This window comes from Sturnira hondurensis, unplaced genomic scaffold, assembly GCF_014824575.4.
Source record: "Sturnira hondurensis isolate 20B ecotype Veracruz unplaced genomic scaffold, ASM1482457v3 Scaffold0022017, whole genome shotgun sequence".
NCBI lineage: Eukaryota > Metazoa > Chordata > Mammalia > Chiroptera > Phyllostomidae > Sturnira > Sturnira hondurensis.
In genome coordinates this window covers 8992493-9014018 of record NW_028094648.1, presented here as the reverse complement: position 1 = coordinate 9014018, position 21526 = coordinate 8992493, and the positions used below count along the sequence as shown (strand labels likewise).

At 40.8% G+C, this 21526-nt stretch overlaps 1 protein-coding gene across 2 annotated transcripts in view; it reads right to left on the bottom strand.

The window, feature by feature from the left end:
• Positions 1–21526, bottom strand: part of CORIN (corin, serine peptidase) — a 193788-nt gene that overhangs the window by 100965 nt on the left and 71297 nt on the right. For both annotated transcript variants that reach the window (XM_037034235.1, XM_037034236.1), the window contains exon 5: positions 9672–9853. In XM_037034235.1, coding sequence (XP_036890130.1) covers positions 9672–9853 — 182 coding nt within the window. The remainder of the gene's footprint in view (positions 1–9671; positions 9854–21526) is intronic.

Sequence of the window (21526 nt, the reverse complement as noted above, 5' to 3'; positions counted from 1 at the left end):
AGCTGTCCACTGTGGTAGCTGGTTTAATCATTTATCTGTAGCAGCTGTCTCCCTTCCCCGATTCACCTCCCCACTGCCCACTGCTCTCGCCGCTCCCAAACGGACCCTCTGAACTCAAATCCTCATCTCAGGCTCTCCCTCTGTGCTTACATGTGCCCTGGCCTATGAGTTCTTTAAAAGTGTGCGTGTCATTTTTCTTTTTTAAAAATCTTCTGTTGAACTTATTGGGGTGCTATTGATTAATAACATTATACAGGTTTCAATTCTATAATACAATATCTGTACATTGTATTGTGTGCTCACCACCCCAAGTCAAGTCTCTTTCTGGCACTATTCATGCCCCCTTTACCCTCTCCTATCTCCCCCACCCCCCTTTCTCTGTGGTAATCACCATACTGTTTTCTGTGTCTATGAGGTTTTTATTTTTATTTTTTACTTAATCCTTTTACTTTTTTTCACCCAGCCCCTGCCCACCCCCTGCAACCTTCCTCCCCTCTGACAGCTGTCAATCTGCTCTCTGTATCTATGGGTCTGTTTCTATTTCGTTTGTTAGTTCATTTTGTTCATTAGATTCCACATGTAAATGAAATCATATGGTATTTGTCCTTCTCTCACGGGCTTATTTCACTTAGCATAATGCTCTCCAGGTCCACCTATGCTGCTGCAAAAGATAAGAGTTCCTTCTTTTTTAAGGCTGAGTAGTATTCCCTTGTATAACTGTATCACTGCTCTTTTATCCATTCATCTACTGATGGGCACTTGGGCTATTTCCAAATTTTAGCTATTATAAATAATGCTGCTATAAATAATCAGGGTGCATAAAAAACGGGTGCATATATTCTTTTGAATTAATATTTCAGATGTCCTCAGGTATATGCCAAGAATTGGGATCACTGGGTCATAAAGCAGTTCCATTTTTAGTTTTTGAGGTATCTCCATCCTGTTTTCTGCAGTGGCTGCAGCAGTCTGCATTCCCACCCAGTACACAGGGTCCCCTTTCCTCTGCATCCTCGCCAGCACTTGCGGTTTGTTGATTTATTGATGGTAGTCATCCTGACAGGTGTGAGATGATAACTCACTGTGGTTTTAATTTGCGTCTCTCTGATAATTAGTGATGTTGACCATCTTTTCATACATCAGTCTACTGACCATCTGTATGTCCTCCTTGGAAAAGTGTCTATTCAGGTCCTTTGTCGATTTTTTAACAGGATTGTTTGTTTGACTCTTTTTTTTTTGGTGTTAAGTTGTTGAGTTCTTTATAAATTTTAGATATTAACCCCTATTAGATGTATATCATTGGCAATTATGTTCTTCTATTCAGTGGGTTGTCTTTTCATTTGTTGATGGTTTCCTTTGCTGTGCAAACATTTTTTAGTTTGATGTAGTCCCATTTGTTTATTTTGTTTATTTTGTTTCCCTTGCCCAAGGAGATATATCAGAGAAAATATTGCAATGAGAAATACCCAAGATTTTGTTGCCTGTGTTCTCTTCTTGGATTTTTATGGTTTCAAGTCATACATTTTTCCTTTTCCCATTCTGGGTAAACTGCCTGGTCCACAGAATACGCTCCTAAGTGTGTGTTGGATTGGAGCATTAACATTTGCATAGTGCATTATGGCTGTCAAAATTCTTTCATAAACATTATCTCATTTAGCCCATAAAAAAATTCTACCATCCAGGTGTTATTATTTCTATTCCACTGTTAAGGAAAGAGGTTAAAAGGGTTAAGAAACTAGCTCAAGACCACAGTTATTAAGTAAGCAGTCAGGGCTTGAATACAATTCTTCAGATCTAAGTTTGGTGCCCTTGAAAGAAGCATACACATATGGAAGAAAGAAAATGTTTTTCTAATTTAATTGTTTTAATAATTTAAAATTGTAAATGTAGGAAAATTTGAAGTTCTGGGAAAACCTCATTTTAGTCTACTATTTATTGTAATGAAAAGTGCATGGCCAGTGTTTAGTAACTCCGGGATGCTATCTACAATCATCTATCTCTAGCAAAACATTGACACTAAGTACCCCAAAGAAATGGTACTGCACGATTTCCCCCAAGTGAACCCACGATGCAGTAGGAAGAATTCAGAGTATGTGTTTTGCCAACATCCTGAAGCTGCAATTTTGCTGTTAATGCACTGAAGTGGTTACTATCAGTGACCAGAGCTGGAAAAGCAAATGAGGTACTAGGAAAGGAAGAGGAAAACGAAGGACTAAATAGCCGAAGTTGTTCCATGACAGGGGAGATCTCTTAAGAGTCACAGAAGTACCTTTTACAAAATACTTTCCATACACAATTACAGACAAGGTAGAGTCAAAGATTAGTCAGAAAGCTCAGAATGACTGATGGGCCTCGACCTTCAGCCCCCTGAGTTCTCAAAATTCAACTATGGCAACACACACAAATGTTTACTTTAAAACCTCTGAAGAACAGTTTCCACAGCATTATCACTGTAGCACATGGTTTACGCTACAGGACTCAGCATCAGCATGAGATGGAAAGGATAAGACAGTTGTGCATCATTCTATATGAGAACAAAATACCTACAGAGTTATGACAGCTTTAAAGGATGCTCAGGGAAGATGAACTGAATGTATAGAGCTGTGCATTGAAAAAAGCAGCCAGTACAAGTTGTGGGCTTTGGCTGAATCTAGCCTGAAAAGACCTTTCAAAAGCTCTTGTGAGAAGGGGGCTGTAACAGAGGGTGGTGTTCAGGCATTAATAATCAAACCAGGATGGTCCCTCCCAGGAAGGTGGGCTCTTGGGTCAATGATACAGCTTGGCGGAGGGGGAGGTTGGGAGGGCGGCTAATGTAGATGTAAAATAACCTTGGAATGACCTCCCTGAACCTCTGTTTCCTAATTTATAAAATGAAGATGATACTACCTCAGAGATTTACTCTGGAAACAAAATGAGCTTACAGCTGTGAAAGCACTTTGAAAAGAAGAATGAGGTCCCTAATATAAAGGGGGATTACTATTTTCTTGGGGCACTTTTCTTTTTACAAGTGGGAAGGGGAAGGATGAGATGGGAGTCAACCTTTAATCATCATTCATTTCATGGGCTGCGTAGGAACCTGACACCCAACACAGGTTGACATTGCTGAACGCTACAGAACACCATCTCTCTTTCTCTTTGCCAAGTGGGCCCCTTCCCCTTTTCCGAAATTCAGAATTCTTTTATTCAATTGACTCCACTCTACTGCACTGACATTTAACCTCTGTACCTTTATAGTTTCTGTGTTCTTTTTACACTGTTTCTCACATATGAGCGCACCAGATCAGGTGTAACACCCCTTAAAGGTGGTTGTTATTATTACTATCATTAAGTACTTTACAAAACTCCGAGTGCTAGAGCAAGGTTTCTCAAAAGCAGCACTATTGACATTTTGGGCCACATTGTCTTTGGTTGTGGAAACTGTCCTGCAGAGTATGACAACAAAAATGTCCAGTCATTGCCAAATGATCCCAGGTGGGGGCTGCAAAATCACCCCTGGTTGAGAACCGCCACACCATATGGGTATAAACTAATATTATGAACACTCTAATTACTTGTATTTCTTCAGATCACCTATGTTGATGCTCTGGACAGAGTAGGAACTCAATTAACATTCACTGAATAAATGAAAAAATGAGAAAAGGACTTCATTGGTTCTGGTTATAAGTGACCCTACAGCACAAACCGGTTTTATGATTGAGACTTTTATTGTATATTATATAATAAATACTTTCCTGCTTGGCATATAGTACATTCCTAGTATATGAACATATTTTTAGTAATTATGTATGTGTGCGAGAAATTACATTCTTGCACACACACAAAGATCATAACTAGCAGTAGCTTTGTTTTTAGCACACAAATTACGAACCTATTTATGATGGCTAGCATCCTGTTTATCTACCAAGTACAAGACAAAAAAATTAAATTCTAGGAAAATGCTGCATCATTTTTTAAGAATTATTATTAGGCCCATTTTCAGAGAATTAATTCTACACATAATACATTACAACCAATAATCTAAAAAGATTATGACAAGTAGAGGATCACAGATGAGTGTACATACCAAATTTCGATCATCTTTAAACTTAAGTTTTTTAAAAATAAATGGATCGTTAATTTTTTCCAAGATCAGAGGATTAGTAATGTCTCCTGATATTTAGAAAATGCATATTAAGTGGCATTTCAGCTTGATCTATTAAAGACTACTGGTATTAGTTTGATTTTCAAGAACTAATACTTTTTGACCATCATTGTTAAAGAACACAGCTGCTGTTTTCATTTTCACATTTTCTCTGCAGATTCCTAAGTCCTCAGTCAACAGGCTGCAGTTTCCAAGTGACCACCAACAAAGTGTTCTCATCGAACGAGGGCACATGCAGATGGAGGACCGAAGACTTGAGAGCCTTCTCTTTCAGATACAACCACTCATCCATCTGATGGCTTATGGCCATGTACCATGTTTTGGAGGGATCCTAATTTAGCAGCAGACCTCTACAAATCACTATGCTAAAAAAAAAAAACTTCTTTTGACTATGATGTAGTAACTTACCACAGGTCAATGCCCTCACCAGGTAAAACCTGAAAAGCCAGATAAAACAAAGGAAACATCTATTTAAAGGCATCTGATAGCTGATGTGACCAGTAGGTGATGAGTGGCTAAGATCTCTGAGAGATTATAACCACACACACACACACACACACACACACACACACAACACAGTCCAGTGTTGCACATGCCTTTTTCCCTTGTGGAACCTGCTGATTCTTGGCATGGTGCTAAAAACTGAGAATCTGGACATGGAGCCACTGCAAAGAGGCAGAGAAGCCAGTAGAGTTTTGGAAATCCCACAGGAGCAGAGAGGCAAAAGTCAGTGTTCTGGTTCTGCCAAAGGAACTTGGTATGAAGGGGCCAAGTAAGCATTGAGAAAGGAGACACAGACAAACAATCCAATTAAAAAATGGGCAAAGGACCTGAATAGACGCTTATCCAAAGAGTACATACAGAGGGCCCAGAGACATATGAAAAGATGCTCAGCATCACTACCCATCAGAGAGATGCAAATTAAAACTACAATGAGATATCACCTCACACCTGTCAGAATGGCCATTATTAGGAAATCTATAAAAAACAAGTGCTGGCAAGGTTGTGGACAGAAGGGAATCCAAGTGCATTGTTGGTGGGAATGGAGACTGATGCAGTCGCTGTGGAAAACAGTATGAAATGTCCTCAAAAAATTAAATATGAAACTGCCTTTTGACCCAGCAATTCTGTTGCTGGGAATACACCCTAAGAATCCCAAAGCACCAATTTAAAAGAACTCATGCACCCCTCTGTTCACAGCAGTGCTATTTATAACAACCAAGTGCTGGAAACAACCTAAGTGCCCATCAGTAGATGACCGAATCAAAAAACTGTGGTACATTTGCACAATAGAATACTATGCAGCAGAAAGAAAGAAGGAGCCCCTACCTTTTGCAACAGCATGGATGGAACTGGAGAATATTATGCTAAGTGAAATAAGCCATTTGATGAAGGACAAATACCATGTGATTTCACTTATAAGAGGAATCTAATGAACAAAATAAAGTAATGAGCAAAATAGAACCAGAGACATGCAAACATGGAACAGACTGAAAGTGACCAAAGAGGAGAGGAGAGGAGTATAATGGTGGAAAGAAGGGGAAGAGGCTCATTACAGAACATGTATGAATGACCCATGGACATGAACAACAAGGCAGGTAATGACTCTGGGGGTGGGGGTTGGGCTGGGCGGAGGAGGGCAAAGCAGGAAAACTTGGGACAATTGTAATAAAATAACAATAAAACAAATTAATTTAAAAAGAAAGAAAGAAAGGAGACATAGACAAGTGGCCGAATCCAGAAGGATTTCCCCTTAAGCCATTTGCCACAAAGAGCAATAAGCTTAAAGAGGTCAGCAGAAAATTTCTGCAAAATTTTTGCTAAAGTGAAAACATCAGCAATCCTATTCTTCTCTGAAGAGAAATATTAGAATTTGGGACTGCCCAAAGAGGTGCAGAATGCAGTAAACATCTCAGTTTCTCAGTTGGGTCCACTGAAGAAGAGTACCCTCAGAAAGGAAACAAACCAGGGGTAGGTGAACCCTTATTAGCATGCCTTATAAACAAAGCAGAATCAGCTCAGCCTCTGATTGGATCAGGATGACTGCACTCTATGTGCCTACTCCTCAGGGGAGAATTTCATACCACTACTGTCATCCAACAGCCTTTAGCTTCTCCAAGTTCTGCCTCACTGCCTCACCAAGGCACACCTCTCCGGAAAGGACCATACCCAGTGACTGCCTGAGGTGGGGATAGAAAGGCCTGCCCAGCTTAACTAGAGGATACTTTCTGAGAAATACATGTTAGGCAACTCTGTCCCTGTGTGAACATCACAGAGTGCACTTACACAAACCTGCATAATACGGCCTCCTACACACCTGGGCTGTATGATATAAGCTATCACCCCTAGGCTACCAGCTTGCACATCATGCTACGGTACAAAACAACACAAGATTAAATCAAGAGCAAGAGATGGGGATGCAAGCAAGAGACACGATACACGCAAGATGCAGGAGGCTGCTGCCACTGTAACCTGGCATTCAGTTTTATAAGAGACATTTTTCACAAGTAGAAAGAGCACATTCTGAAATATGATTAAAAGTATAGTTTAATAAATGCATAAAGCAGTAACACATAGCCATTTATTATCTTACCAAGTATTATGTGTTATGCATAATTATATGCGCTATTCTTTTACACAACAGGAAATGCAGTAGGTTTATTTACACCAGCATCACCACAAACATGAGCAATGCATTGTGCTATGAAGTTCTGATGGCTGCGATGTCATAAGTGATAGGAATTTTTCACCTCCAGTATAACCTTTTAGGACCACTTTTGTATATGAGGTTGATTATTGGCCAAAACGTCATTGTGCAGTATAACACTGTAAACACCCGGCTATCTTGGCCCAACGTGGAACAACTCTCCCAAGCTGTGTACTCCCCAGAGCTCCCCATGGATTGGGCTGAGGCTTTAATGAGCCTGGATCTCATTTCATCATCGTCCTCTGCCCAGTCCTGCTTTCTCTCCCTTTCCTTTACCCAAAGAGCTGATACCTAATAAATGCCCTGTACAACCAACTTCATGTCAGTGACTGCTTCTGGGAAACCCAGCAGGTGACAGTCACAGGGGTGGGCCAAGAGAGTAGGTGATAAGATGGGTTCCGGATCTGGATCACTCACAGCTGGGATGGCGGTGAAGGCAACCTCACTTTAAGTGGAGAGAGATATTCCCTGGCATAAGGGGTGGTCCAGTTTTTAAAATCCTCACTGGGGGTGAATTGGAATAGTATATCTACAGAAAGAAATGCACTAAATGGGGTTACTGATCAAGCGTTTGTGATGCACAGAGGAAAAGCAACTATAAAAACAATAAATTGGATGGCTTACCACTAAGAATCAATGTCCTAGAAAAAGATAACTCAAAACTACAGGCAACTATAACTCATGTGTGAAAGCTGAAGGGCCTCTCTAGTAACTTAGAAAGAGGTTCTTATATAATGGAACAGTAGCGTCTAAAAAGCTGAGGACCAGAAAAGATGAAAAATGTTCAGCCACTAACATTAAGATTTTCTGTTCCATCACAGGCACTAGTAAGAGGGAGAAAAGGCAAGTCACAGAATGGGAAATCTTCACAATACATATATCCCACAGATTATATATTCAGAACACATAAAGAACTTTTAAGTTGAGAACAAAGACAGGCTACTCAATCAAAAAATGGGCAAAATATTTCAACAGACACTTTGCAAAAAGGGATATTCAAATTAAAAAGTTTTTGAAAATCAATCAATTTCATAGGGAAATACAACTTAAAACCACAAAGTGTTGGCTGGTATATCGGTTAGAGCATCATCCTGATACGCCAAGGTGGTAGGTTCAATCCCCAGTCAGGACTCACACGAGAATCAACCAATGAATGCATAAATAAGTGAAATAAGAAACCAACGTTTCTCCCTCTCTCTTTCTTTCCATTCCTCCCTCCTCTCTCTCTCTCTCTCTCTCTCTTGCTCTTCTTTCTTTCCTCTCTCCAAAAATCAATAAGTAAAAAAAATCTAACTCATGGATATAAATCTAATAATTATATACCATTTCTACATAGAAAATCATGAAATGTGTTTGAGAAAAATGAAGACTTTAATAAGGAAAGACATATTCTGCACTTATGGACTAGAAAACTCAGCACTTTAAAGATGTTATTTCTCCACTAATTGACTTATGGATTTTGTGCTGTTTCAACCAAAATCTCAGGAAGCTTTTCAGTATGTGTGTAAATTGACAAGTAAATTACAAAACACATGTGGAATTACAAAGGGATATTTCTTATTGAAAACAACAAAGTTGGGGGATTTGCTATTTCTAGATATTAAAAAGAAAACCTCAAAGAGACACCACAATGCTACTGTCAGAATTGCCAAAAGGAAAAAGGCAGACAATACCCAGTGTTGGGGAGGATTTGGAGTCACTGCCATTTTCACACACAGCTCATCGGGGAATAAATTGGTACAACCACTCTAAAAACTCCGTTGCTGAACAAATACATAACCATGCTCAATCAAAAATGGGTCAAAATTATCATAGCATCACTATTCATAATAGCTGGAAACAACTCAAATGTCCATCAACAAGAAAAATACATTGTGGGATAGTCTTATATCAGAATACTATACGACAATGAGAACAAATAAAGCACAAGAAGATGAGAACATAGTGGATCTCTTAAACATGAGGGTGAGCAAAGACAGCTAGATGCAAAAGGAGTACATACGGTATGACTCCACTGATACTAAGTTCAGAAGTAGGCGAAACTCTTTAAGGTTCCAAAAGACAGGAAAGAGGTAATTTCGGGAGGGTGAGATGCCTGGGAAGGGGCTCAAGGGTGTTTCTGGGATGCTGTTAATATTCTGCATCAGGATGCTGATTACATGAGTCTGGGCAAGTTGTTAAATTTTTTGTACTGTACACATTACTTGTATGCATCTTTGTATGAATAATATATTGGGTTGGCCAAAAGGTTAATTTGGTCATTTTCCAAAAGATGGCTCTACTCGTGCTTAGTTGTCTTTAACTTCATTTGAAACAATTTTGTTAGAGTGTATTGTGACAGCTGTCATATCAGCGTGTATTTTAAAAAAATCAAAATTGGTGAATTTTTGTGTCACCATTTTAATATTGAATATGGAAGAAAATACACAACATTTTTGGCATATCATGTCTTATTATTTCAAGAAAGGTAAAAATGCAACTGAAACACACACACAAAAAGATTTGTGCAGTGTACGCAGAAGGTGCTGTGAGGCGAAAGCGGTTTGCAAAGTTTCACGCTAGAGATTTCTCACTGGACGATGCACCATGGTCAGACAGACCAGTTGAAGTTGATAGCGATCAAATCAAGAAATTAGCTGAGAACAATAAACATTATACCACATGGGAGATAGCCAACATACTCAAAATATCCAAATCAATAAAGTTATTGGTGAAAATGAAAAACATGTCTTTTATTTTATGGAAAAAATTCAAAGGACTTTTTTTGGCCAACTCAATACTTCAATTAAAACATTTTCACAAACGCAGTGAAACACAGACACCTACATTGCTTTCCTTTTTCCTCCTCTGGTGAGAAGCAACTCCTGCCATCATTGCTGCTTTCATTTTGGTTTCGAAACTGGGAGCAGTTGAGGAAGGTGGGCCAGGAGGCGTTCACCATCCCCAGGACAGGCTCACAGCCCTGTTTCGCAGCCTCACAGAACGACCAACAGGGCAGGGGTCCGTGACTAGAAGAAAAGAGAAAGGTGACAATTAATATTTTTACAGAGTACTTTTTTTTCAGGTGTATTTTTATTATGTTGGCAATTAGAAAAGAAAATTAAGAAAACACTATCATTTGCCATAACATCCCAAGGCATTGAAGGTGTTCTGCAGAGGATACAGCTCATAAAAGCACGTGAGCCTTCTTCACGGAAAAGTACAAAATATAAAAGAAATCGGTGACAAAAGTTAAGAAAGAGTTAAATCGTCAGAGGGGTTTAACACCAAACCAGAGGTTTGGAACCCGGAGAGGGAGAGCATTATGCAAATACAAACTGTCTCCTACGTTTATCCACAGGTTGAACTCAAGCTCTGTCAACAAACCGGCACTATTGTTCCGTGGAGATTGAGCAAACGCCTCCTAAAATTTGTGTGGAAATGCCAAGAGCCCAGAGTAGCCAGGAAACCTGCAAGAGGCGGCGTCTGCAGGGGTTCCCCGCCCCCCCCCCCACCATGATGACGCCCCCGAGGGACCCCCGCCTCACGGTGGGGATTTACTCTGGTGATGGGACTGTGGGAAAGCAGCTGTGCAGACGGGGTCAGGGAGCACGGGCACGTCCCCCCTGCCTCCCTGCGGAGGGTCATGGAGGGGGGTCCTCTCCAGATGGACCCAGGAACACGCTGAGATGTTCCCTGGGGGCGGGGTGGGGGGCCTGGAGTCTCGGGCCCCTGTGGTCTGGCCCCAGACCCAATGCCTGGCACACACTCCTAAACCCTTGGAAGGCGGGCTTAGCAGGCTGTTGCAGACTACTCTTTGAAAAAATAATGTAATTGAAGTTGGCCACCAGGGCTGCAATATTATCTTAATTTATAGTTACTATGTCAACAACTAAAATTTCTACATTCAGTCCTGTAACCAAAGGGTCAGGCACCCTACCACCATGGTTCTAGAAGGAATAGGCTAGTTCTATAACATAACATCTAACTATCTATGGTAGAAGCGTTGAGTCCCCCAAGAACTTTTTTTTAGATTTCCCATACTAAAGTAAATCTGGCCACCAAAAAATAGCTCTACTTGATATCGTCAACAGGAGTAAATTAACATGAAAATGAAGGCCCCCAAACTGGAAAGGCAGAAGTAGGTCACAAAATAGGTTAATCTCATTTATTTTTATTCCCTTTGAGAATTTGAAAGTATCTCTGAGAGGCAGACAGGGAGAAAGTTGTTCTTTAACTTCCAAAGCCTCCCTGGAAAAGAAACATAAAAACAAGGGGCAACTCAGTTATCAATGTTTATGTGGAGAGTGGGAGCCGAAGCCACATTTAGAGCATGCACAGTAGAGCAATGATGCAGGAGGGTGATGGCAGCAGAGAGCTTTCTCTCCTGTGGTAGAATGTGCAGGGCGCCTCTAAGTGACTCGCTCTCTGGATGTGTGGTCCATGGTCTGATGTCTTCTGCTTTCACGCTTCTTTTGGTTGCAAAGTCATATTGATGTCGCACAAATTCTTGTAAACATGTTTTTCTTCATTTGGATACACACATGTTGTTTTCCTCGGTCCTGATAGGCACACGTTGTATCCATCAGCTCTGATAGACACGTGTTTATGTCAGTTCTGATAGGAACATTTTGTTTTGTGCAACCTCAATAGGTACATGTGGTTTATGTCATTCTACTGCGCATGCTCTGAGAGGGTGGCATTACCCTTCAGCTCCGCAGGTATTGTCCGCCACGCTGTATTGTGCNTGAGGGGGACCGTGGGGGGGGCGGGGGGGGGGGGGGGGGGGGGGGGCCTGGAGTCTCGGGCCCCTGTGGTCTGGCCCCAGCCCCCATGCCTGGCACACACTCCTAAACCCTTGGAAGGCAGGCTTAGCAGGCTGTTGCAGACTACTCTTTGAAAAAATAATGTAATTGAAGTTGGCCAACAGGGCTGCAATATTATCTTAATTTGTAGTTACTATGTCAACAACTAAAATTTCTACATTCAGTCCTGTAACCAAAGGGTCAGGCACCCTACCACCATGGTTCTAGAAGGAATAGGCTAGTTCTATAACATAACATCTAACTATCTATGGTAGAAGCGTGGAGTCCCCCTAGAACTTTTTTTTAGATTTCCCATGCTAAAGTAAATCTGGCCACCAAAAAATAGCTCTACTTGATATCGTCAACAGGAGTAAATTAACATGAAAATGAAGGCCCCCAAATTGGAAAGGCAGAAGTAGGTCACAAAATGGGTTAATCTCATTTATTTTTATTCCCTTTGAGAATTTGAAAGTATCTCTGAGAGGCACACAGGGAGAAAGTTGTTCTTTAACTTCCACTGCCTCCCTGGAAAAGAAACATAAAAACAAGGGGCAACTCAGTTATCAGTGTTTATGTGGAGAGCGGGAGCCGAAGCCACATTTAGAGCATGCGCAGTAGAGCAATGATGCGGAGGGGGGGGGGGGTGATGCAGCAGAGCGCTTTCTCTCCTGTGGTAGAATGTGCAGGGCGCCTCTAAGTGACTCGCTCTCTGGATGTGTGGTCCATGGTCTGATGTCTTCTGCTTTCACGCTTCTTTTGGTTGCAAAGTCATATTGATGTCGCACAAATTCTTGTAAACATGTTTTTCTTCATTTGGATACACACATGTTGTTTTCCTCGGTCCTGATAGGCACACGTTGTATCCATCAGCTCTGATAGACACGTGTTTATGTCAGTTCTGATAGGAACATTTTGTTTTGTGCAACCTCAATAGGTACATGTGGTTTATGTCATTCTACTGCGCATGCTCTGAGAGGGTGGCATTACCCTTCAGCTCCGCAGGTATTGTCCGCCACGCTGTATTGTGCGTGCTGAGGGGCTAAATCAATCCCCACCCCCACCCCAGAGTAATTGCTCTACTGTGCATGCTCTAACAAGGCTTCAAATCTTGCTCTCCACATTTATCTACAGTTACAAACACTGTGTTTATCTACTGTTTATAAACAGGTATTATGTTTTCAGATTTCTATTTTATCTTCTGCAAAACAGAGAAATACAAAAACTGTCTTGAGCTTATCTTTATTCAGCTGACCTGCAATCTAACACTCCTGGTTCCACAGCTCTGTGGATGGGGACTATGATGCTATAATGTCAAAGCCATGGGCTTGTTCTCTTACAGACCCAGGTGGCTTTTTCTGCTTTGCAGCTACAGACTGCATCTCTCTCCCTGACTGGTGAACAAGCTGGAAAAGGCATTTCATATGGTTTTCAGAAAACTGGGGAAGAAAATATATAAAGCAAAGCACACATTTCACAAATGTAGAAGACTGAATTTCAGAGCCACACAACAATAGACCTGTACGAAATCTTACACAACACCTCATTCAAATCCATCATTTGAGACAGGGTCTGATTCTGGGTTTGACTGAAAGTCACACAGCTCTTTAATGGCAGAAGTGGGAGGAGAATCCATTTGTTTTGGCTTTTAGTCTATACTCTATCTATTTTCCTATATTGTCTATTCCCAAATAAGGACCTCATAATTGGGCTTTAGAAGTTCCATGATCCAACAAGCACATTTACAACATCCCACTCATAGTTCTATGAATTACAGAAACATAATAGCATGCACAAGCCACCGAGTTAAAATAAAATTGAGAAGAATCTTGTGGAAGAATTTTGGGATAAAGATCTTATTATATATAAAAACATGGGAAAGGGCTACTCAGCAATTATATTTAGATACAAGTGCTTTGACCTTCCTCTCAGAAGCTTGTGTTAAAGCTGAGCATTTTTTATTATTAGAGTCCTGATATTCACATAGTTATCTACCTATGTTAATATGTAATTGAATCTGTTAGTGAAGATGTGGAAGGAGTTTTGCATTCGAAAGAATAGGTTTAAGGCATAAAATATGAACCAGTCCAAACAAGTATCCTGGTATAAAGAGAACACCTAACTGCCATTAAAAAATATATTAGATATTTACAGGACTAAGAAATTATCGCTTAAATAACATTCTCTATCTTATTCCAGAGAAGTTAGAGACTATGTTTTCTCAAATAAAACCTAGGTACATGGTTGAGGAAGGTGGAGAACATAGAATTCCTTTGCAATTGCTTATACTTTGCTAGACTCTGTTGAGTGCTTCGTGTGCATTAACCCATTCATTTCTCACTACAGCCCTGGTTGTAAGTACTAGTACTATCATCCCTAATACCTGAATAAGGAAACTGAAGTACATGAAAGACCCATCCAAGGTCACTGAGGGAGTGAGTGTCAGAGCCAGGGTTCAAACCCAGGCAGACTGACCCAAGAACCCATTCTATTAACTGCTCTCTTACAAGTCAGTCCTCACTTTAGGAAGGTTGCTCCAAAAGCCTAACTTCAGGGTAGTTAAGAACTTGACAGGCACTTTCCAAGGGGACCAACCATGTATACAGAGGTTGGGTTCTCCCTTCACTCTGCAAACTCCTAGTTAACCTGCAATGATCAGTATTGCCAAAGGGGTTAAAGAACCCAAGGGAAGGTTAAATCATTTGGTTTTTTTCCTTCCAGGTGTGGACAGCCCACAGGAAAGCTACAAGACAAGCCAGGGTTGGCTTTGGCATGCTTTCTTTGCCCTGGGGTCCCCGACCCGGGTCCCAGGCTCTGATACTGTCCTGACCACTCCCACCCCAGCACCCCACCTGGACAGCCACCTCCACCAGAGCAATGCTTGCTCTTAAACAATTTCTTCCTTTCCTACAATCAAAACTACACTCCCCAAGTGAGCAGATCACAATTAGGCTTTCCAAAAAAAAAGATGAAAATAACACAGAATAATTTATAATTATAGATGGACACTTCACCGTCCCAAAAGGATCGGCATCATTAGAAGATTTTCTGGAGCAAAGGAATCTCTGATTAATGGACTTTCAGGTGCTGCTTACAGGGGAAAGAGTCCATCCAACATCGTGGGGTGGGGAAGATCACTGCAAAGCTAACAGTTGAGGTCCAACTCTCCCCAGTGGTTCCTGGACCTTTCCTCACTTTTGAACCCACATATTTTGGGGATTACTCCACATTTTCCCCAGAATTTTCTATAGAAAGGATGATGAAGTTTCACACAGGGTCCAGAAGACTGTTTTCATGTTTTAAAGCTGAGTCTTAACTCAGACGCTGACATTCTCATGGACCTTATGATCATTTTCTGCAGGAAAGTGTAAGTCTGCTGCCCTAAAACTTCCATGGGGCCACTCCTCGCTGTCCGATCTTGTGCCAACAGTTCACTCACACCAAGGCGCCGTTTCCTCATTTGAAAAGTGAGGGTTTGGAAGTGCTGAGTGTATACAGTCCTTTTACCACTAACATTTTGTAAATCAAAATGTGTTCTTTAACACACTGCTTCTCAGAGGAACAGTGATAATCCCACCAGTTTTTCTAAATTTCAGAAGGTAACAGGCATTTTTTTCTCAAGATTTGTTCTGGGAATATATAGAGACATTAAAATACCATTAGGCCTTTCATTCTAAAAATAGGTTCTAAGAAAAATGTCTAGAGTGTTTCTAAATACCTCTCTTAAGAGGTGTAACCAACGGAGGGAGACCCATAAGCTTTAAATGGCTGGACGTGGACATGTGAAATAGTGATAGAGTATTAATAACCAGCAGCCCTCTCAAACAGGGAGCCAAATGAGAAGCCATTTGTTCTTGCTTTGCATGAAATTCAGCGGCACTGCCTACGAGGGGTGGAAGCATTGCGCTTTCATCACATGGAGCAGTGTGGTGAGAAAGACCACACTACTTTGGAATGCAAGTGTCTCTATCCGAGTGACCAGCAGACTGACGTCTGAAGACAGTGCTGAGCACAGGGCAGGTGTCAGATCTGGCACTCGGAAGGCGATTTCGGAAATGGTGACCATTTTCAGTGTGTGAAAGGCACTGGGTGTCGTGTAAAAGTCCCTGACACACTTCAACTAAAGTTTAAGCAGAAAACAAATACACAAATAAACATGCTACACAGTGATAGTGCGCTTCTTATTGTATTTCCACTAGGAAGGATGTTCTCAAATGATTTATCAGCAATAAACTTGAAGATTTTTGCCCACACATTTTAAAGCAAATTTATCTAACACATTTTTTTAAATTTACCCCACAAAATAAAAATTTTTCATTATTGTGCACCTGGAACCATATGTCTCCATACCCCCCAAAACTTTATAGACTATCTGCAAAAAAAAAGTTCTGATAAGACCCAACATTAAAACTATTTAACAAGCTATAGCTACAAAATAGGCTGATACAAGGATGAAACTTTAAGTTTTATGAATCACTGTTTCTAACTCTTTAACTACTTTTTGCCCTACAGAAGAGTTACAAAACTGGCGCAGAAAGTTTCCACGTATGTTGCATTCAGGCTCCCTCAAGGTTAACACCTTACACAACTATAGAACCAGGAAATTACCATTGGTACAATATCTTTAACTAACTTAAGGACCCTATTCAAATAGCCCTAAATTCTCCATTCAGGATCCCACATCACAACTTAAAAAGTTGTCACTTTTTATTTTTGGCAAATAAACTAACCTTTAAATATATTAGGAGAACTTAGAACTTAGGATTTAAAAATCGTTTTCCATTAAAAAAAAAGGAGACAGAGAGAGAGTCTTTGTGGCAGGCAGACTCTAAGCTGGTCCCCAGTGATCCCTGCCTTCTGGTATTCAGGCCCTGTGTAAGCCCCTCCCTTTGAGTGTGGGCGGGCCTAGTGATTGTTTCCGACTAATAGATGGTAATGGATGTCACTTCCACCGTTTATAAGAGTGTGACTTCTCTATTGACGGCTTTCCTTCTGTAGGGGATGACAGGATCTGCACATTCACCAGTGGTACACTGGAAAGCGGCTTCCCCAAAACGAAACTACCACTTGTAGCACTTGCTGTAGGGGAGAGGCCCACATAACAAATACTTTAGAGTAGCCCCTGGCTGATAGCAACTGAGGCCTTCAGTCCACCAGCCCTTGAGGAACTGAAATCCTTCCAACAATCATACGAGCCTGAAATTGGAATCTTCCCCAGTTAAGTCTTCAAAGACCCCAACCCTGGCCAACGCCTTGATTGTCCCCATACGACAGACCCTGAAGCAGAGGACCCAGGTAAGTCACTGACAGATTCGAGATCCACCGACTATGCAGTCTGTTAGGAGTGTTTACACCATAGCAATCAGCAAATGCTACAAAAGATAGTGCTGTTTTATTTTTTTAGGAAGCCAGTTTAGCAGAACACTCTGCTGCAGAAGGAAAGCTGTTTTTGTTGTATCTCCACTGAAAGGGAAATTACTGTCTTGCACTTGAACCAGATCAAGACATTATGTCACCACGAACTCATTGTCTCCAAGCACCACCACAGACACCACTCCGTGGACATGCACGATTCTGTTGGTGGCAACACCATCTACCCAAGTCCTCAAGTCCTGGCCCTCAACATGTATGTGTACTAACCATGAAGCACTGCTAATTTTACTTCCTCAAACTTCCTTAAACCCATTTTTTCTCTCCCCATTTTACGTTCTAGTAAAATTAAACTAGCTGGAGTTTCCTTAAGGAATGATAAATCTAGGCTGCTGCTCTACCTGAAATGCCTTTTTTCTCTACCTTGTCCACATGGCAAACTTGTATTCATTCCCTAAAACCCAACTCAGCTGCTTCCTTCTCCCTGGAAATAGTCTTTTCTAATAACACCAGACGAAAAGAGTTCTTCCTTCCTCTCTGTGTTACCCCCACATATTGTAAACTGATCACCTTTACAGCCACTAAATGGTTTTCATGTCTAGATCCCTGCTATGCTGAGTCTCTTGAAAGCAGAACTGTGTGTTACTCATCTCTATCTCCCCTGCATCAAACTATGCACCTGGCACACTGTGGGTGCTAATAAGTGCTTGATAAAAGAATAAATAGATAACTTTCCTAACATCCTTGTTTAATGATCTGAAGTCAGAAGCTAAGAGGGAGCTTCCTCCCAAGCTCTAAATATGCCTGGCAAGACCCTCCACCCCCGCCCTCCCTGTCTACTCTCCAACACTCACGCCTCGCCACCAGTATCTGTCTGCTTGCAGCACTGATTGTGTCAGGTCGTCTTTCCCACTTAATGTCAGTTAGCACAGGACATTCAGAATATCTGGGTCTTCCTCACCTCAGATACCCTTATATCCTGATGGATCAAATGTAATCTTCTCAGTGAGGTTTTCTTCAGCAATACTTGGCTTAAAGTTGCCTACCCCGACTCCCCCAAAGCGTCCTTGCTGGATATTTTCCATTGCAGTTATCACTATCTGATATGCATTTACTTATTTATTGTCTATTTATTTGCTTATTGCCAATCTCCTTCCAATATAATGAAAGTTCCATGAGGTCAAGGATTCTTATGTATTTTGTTTGCTGCTTTATCTCTAAGGCGTATGTATGGTCAGCACTCCATTAATATATTGGAGAAATGAATGAATCACATTCAAAAGATAATGTGGTGGCCTGCTTGGAATAAAGCTACCAGTAGCACAGCTGGGAGCAGGGCCATCATTACCACTAACTCAGTGGGCCATGCCACTGAGCTCACGCCATCCCTGCTGACCTGGTCCCCTCCCCTTCAGGCCAGCAAATTCTACACATGCTGTTTACTCTTGAAATAATTCCCACATACAAGGAAAATGTCAGTAAAATTGCTAATGGATGAAAACCCTCCATTTAAATGTCTCACTTAAAAGCCAAGAGCAGGGTGTCACCCTTAGAATAGAAAAAGTTGAGGAAATACCAACAGATAAACACAGCTTAAATTAAGATGGGTGTGAATACTGTAAAACCGCACAAACAGCCCTGAAAGAGAATATAAAATTCTATCCTTCTAACCAACACAAACCTGATTCTCATTAATACTTGGCACCCTTACCAGGGCCCATGGAATACAGCATTGACAAATCACCAAAGAAATGTGCAATCATTCAGTTGTTTTCACAGATGTTTTGATTTTTGCACATCATGAAATGACACCTTCAATACAGATCTTTGAATGAATTGAATCCCAAATATTACATCTAAATTCTAGCCACCTCCGCATAATACCAAGCAACTGTCGAGGAGAAAAGTCAACAAACGACTCCACCGAGGTGGATGAAATACACGTGCTGCAGACACCGTCAGGGACAAGACAAGGCATTTCCGGAAAGACTAGGCTGCCATGGCTCGACCCTGTTGCTTTACATCTTTGTAAAGTGAAAGTTGACATGAGTTATCTGACACTATATTACTCACACTTGGAGCCTTTTTAGCTCATAAAATGGAACCTTACTTATCATTGATAGTTTATGTATAATGCCAAAAAGCACACCAGGTCACCCATGTTGCCTGAGGGTAAAAAGGAACCATGACACAACTGCCACCCAGACAGCTAGGTGGCCAGGTATGGCGGAAGAGACTGCCACTTCCAGGGCTGCAGGTGAGATCAGGGGAGTGAGCGGCAAATGACTTTCAGAATATGTATTGGTAATAGCATTGAAGCCTATCTTTTCCCTTTGCCAACTGATGTATATCTTTTTTTTCACTTATGATTATAAAAAATTTTAATTCTGTCATGTTTCCATTTATTCCCAAATATGACATAACAGAGTTCTTGGGACACAGATAAAACCTTTAGTAAAATAACTTACCAGTATGTAATTACTCTCCATTTAGAAACAATAATACAATAAGTTTATGTTGACTTTATATAATTTCTGAATTCTTCAAAAATATGTTTTAAATCAAGTTATATTTTGCAACTGACTTTTCAGATGATTTGAGAGTTGAATTTACATGGGAGATTGGTACATACTGTCTTATAAAAATAACATACTTAAGAACACAGTAAGCCCTGGCTGGTGTAACTCAGTGGATTGAGCGCAGTCCTGTGAACCACATGATCACGGTTCGATTCCCAGTCAGGGCACATGCCTGGGTTGCAGGCCAGGTCACATTGATGTTTCTCTCCCTCCCTTACCCTCTCTATAAATAAATAAATAAATAAATAAATAAATAAATAAATAAAATATTTAAGCCCTGGCTGGTGTAGCTCAGTGGATTGAGCGCGGGCCTGCGAACCAGAGGATCGCTGTTCGATTCCCAGTCAGGGCACATGCCTGGGTTGCAGGCTGGTTCCCTGCAGGCCAACTCCCAGCAGGGGATGCACGAAAGGCAACCATACATTGATGTTTCTCTCCCTCTCCTTCCCCTCTAAAGATAAATACATAAATAAAATCTTTAAAAAAAAAGAACACAGTAAGCCTTCCAAAATTACATTATAGGCAGACAAATGTGTTACTTTTTTACTAAAACAGTCTCAGTAAAATTCAACTCAAAAATAGTGGGGTGATATAACAATGTGCAGTAGTAGAAATTGTGAGTAGAAATTGAATGGCGAGGGAAATGCTTTATAATTCTTGAATAGCGAATACTTTTTAAAAATTTCATTCCAACAAACACTTTGGAGCTCATCTTGATTATTCTGCTAGAGGCCACCTCAGTACTACGGCCCTCTTTAGTAACATGATGGAGTCCAAAGAGGAAAGCCGTATCAATTGTGTGTTTCAAAACACAGGGAACTTTTATGGTAACTTTGAACAATGAGACCTGGAGTGCAGGGTTGTTCTTCCACGGGACTCCGAGGCTTCTGAAGGACATCTAGGGCATGTATAAGGAAGGGGAAAACGGTGCCTTACGGAAAGAAGATTTTAGCTAGCTCTCACTTCTTTTAACATTTTTTTCTTCTTCCTTAGTGGATGAAACAAAAACTATGCCTAGAACTTTTATTTACCTATCAGGATTTTAGCAAAAGCTTAAAAGATAAACCTAAGGTGAATGGAAGATAGCAACCTAGCAGAGTTCCAATCCTGATTTATTGTCACAATTTTAGAATCAAACCTTACTGAATTAAATGTAAGAAGCAGGGTAACGGGACAGGTGTTGACACATCAGAAGTTCTATTTTTCCACCACAAACTGTTTAACTCTGAGCACAAGCCAAGACATCCAAGACACACAAGTGTTCAAAGCAGATAATTTACCTCCTTTCCAAGGTGATACACTAAATATTTGCTCACCATTTATTAGGAGAGAGCTTGAGAGTCAAATGGAGAGAAAGAGGGCTTTGGGTGGCAGGGTCCCAATTTGCATGCCCCACATGGCACAACAGAAGTCCTACCATTTCTTCAGCCCATCCTTTTGGAAGGCAACCAGGAGACCAACCACCTGTTGTTACTAGATATTCTCCATGGGGTGTCAACATAACCCAGCACAAAGTACCCACTAGATTCTCTCATTATTATTTCCAACGCAAGTATAAATATCCTTGAGAACAGTTATGGAAAATTTAATCTTTTTTTATAAGCTTTTAGAACTCTTTCAATCAAGTGTCATGGGCCACTCTGTATGAACCTTCCCCTAATTCAACAGAAAACTAATTTACCAAAAGATGCTGGATTCCTTGCTGAAATGCCTCCACTAAGTGAGTTTAAATACCAACTGAACTTACTATGGTGATGACAACTCATTCCTTCCTGAGACAATGTATGTAGACAAATATATTATCTACTTCTGTATGTATATTGTCTACTTCTGTATGTAGACTAATATATTATCCACAAGTTCTTACTTTAGTTAAGTCAGAATTTTTTCCTCTGTGGCTTTCAATCCTTGGTTCTATCTTTGCCTTGTGGAAGCATATAGAAAAAGTATA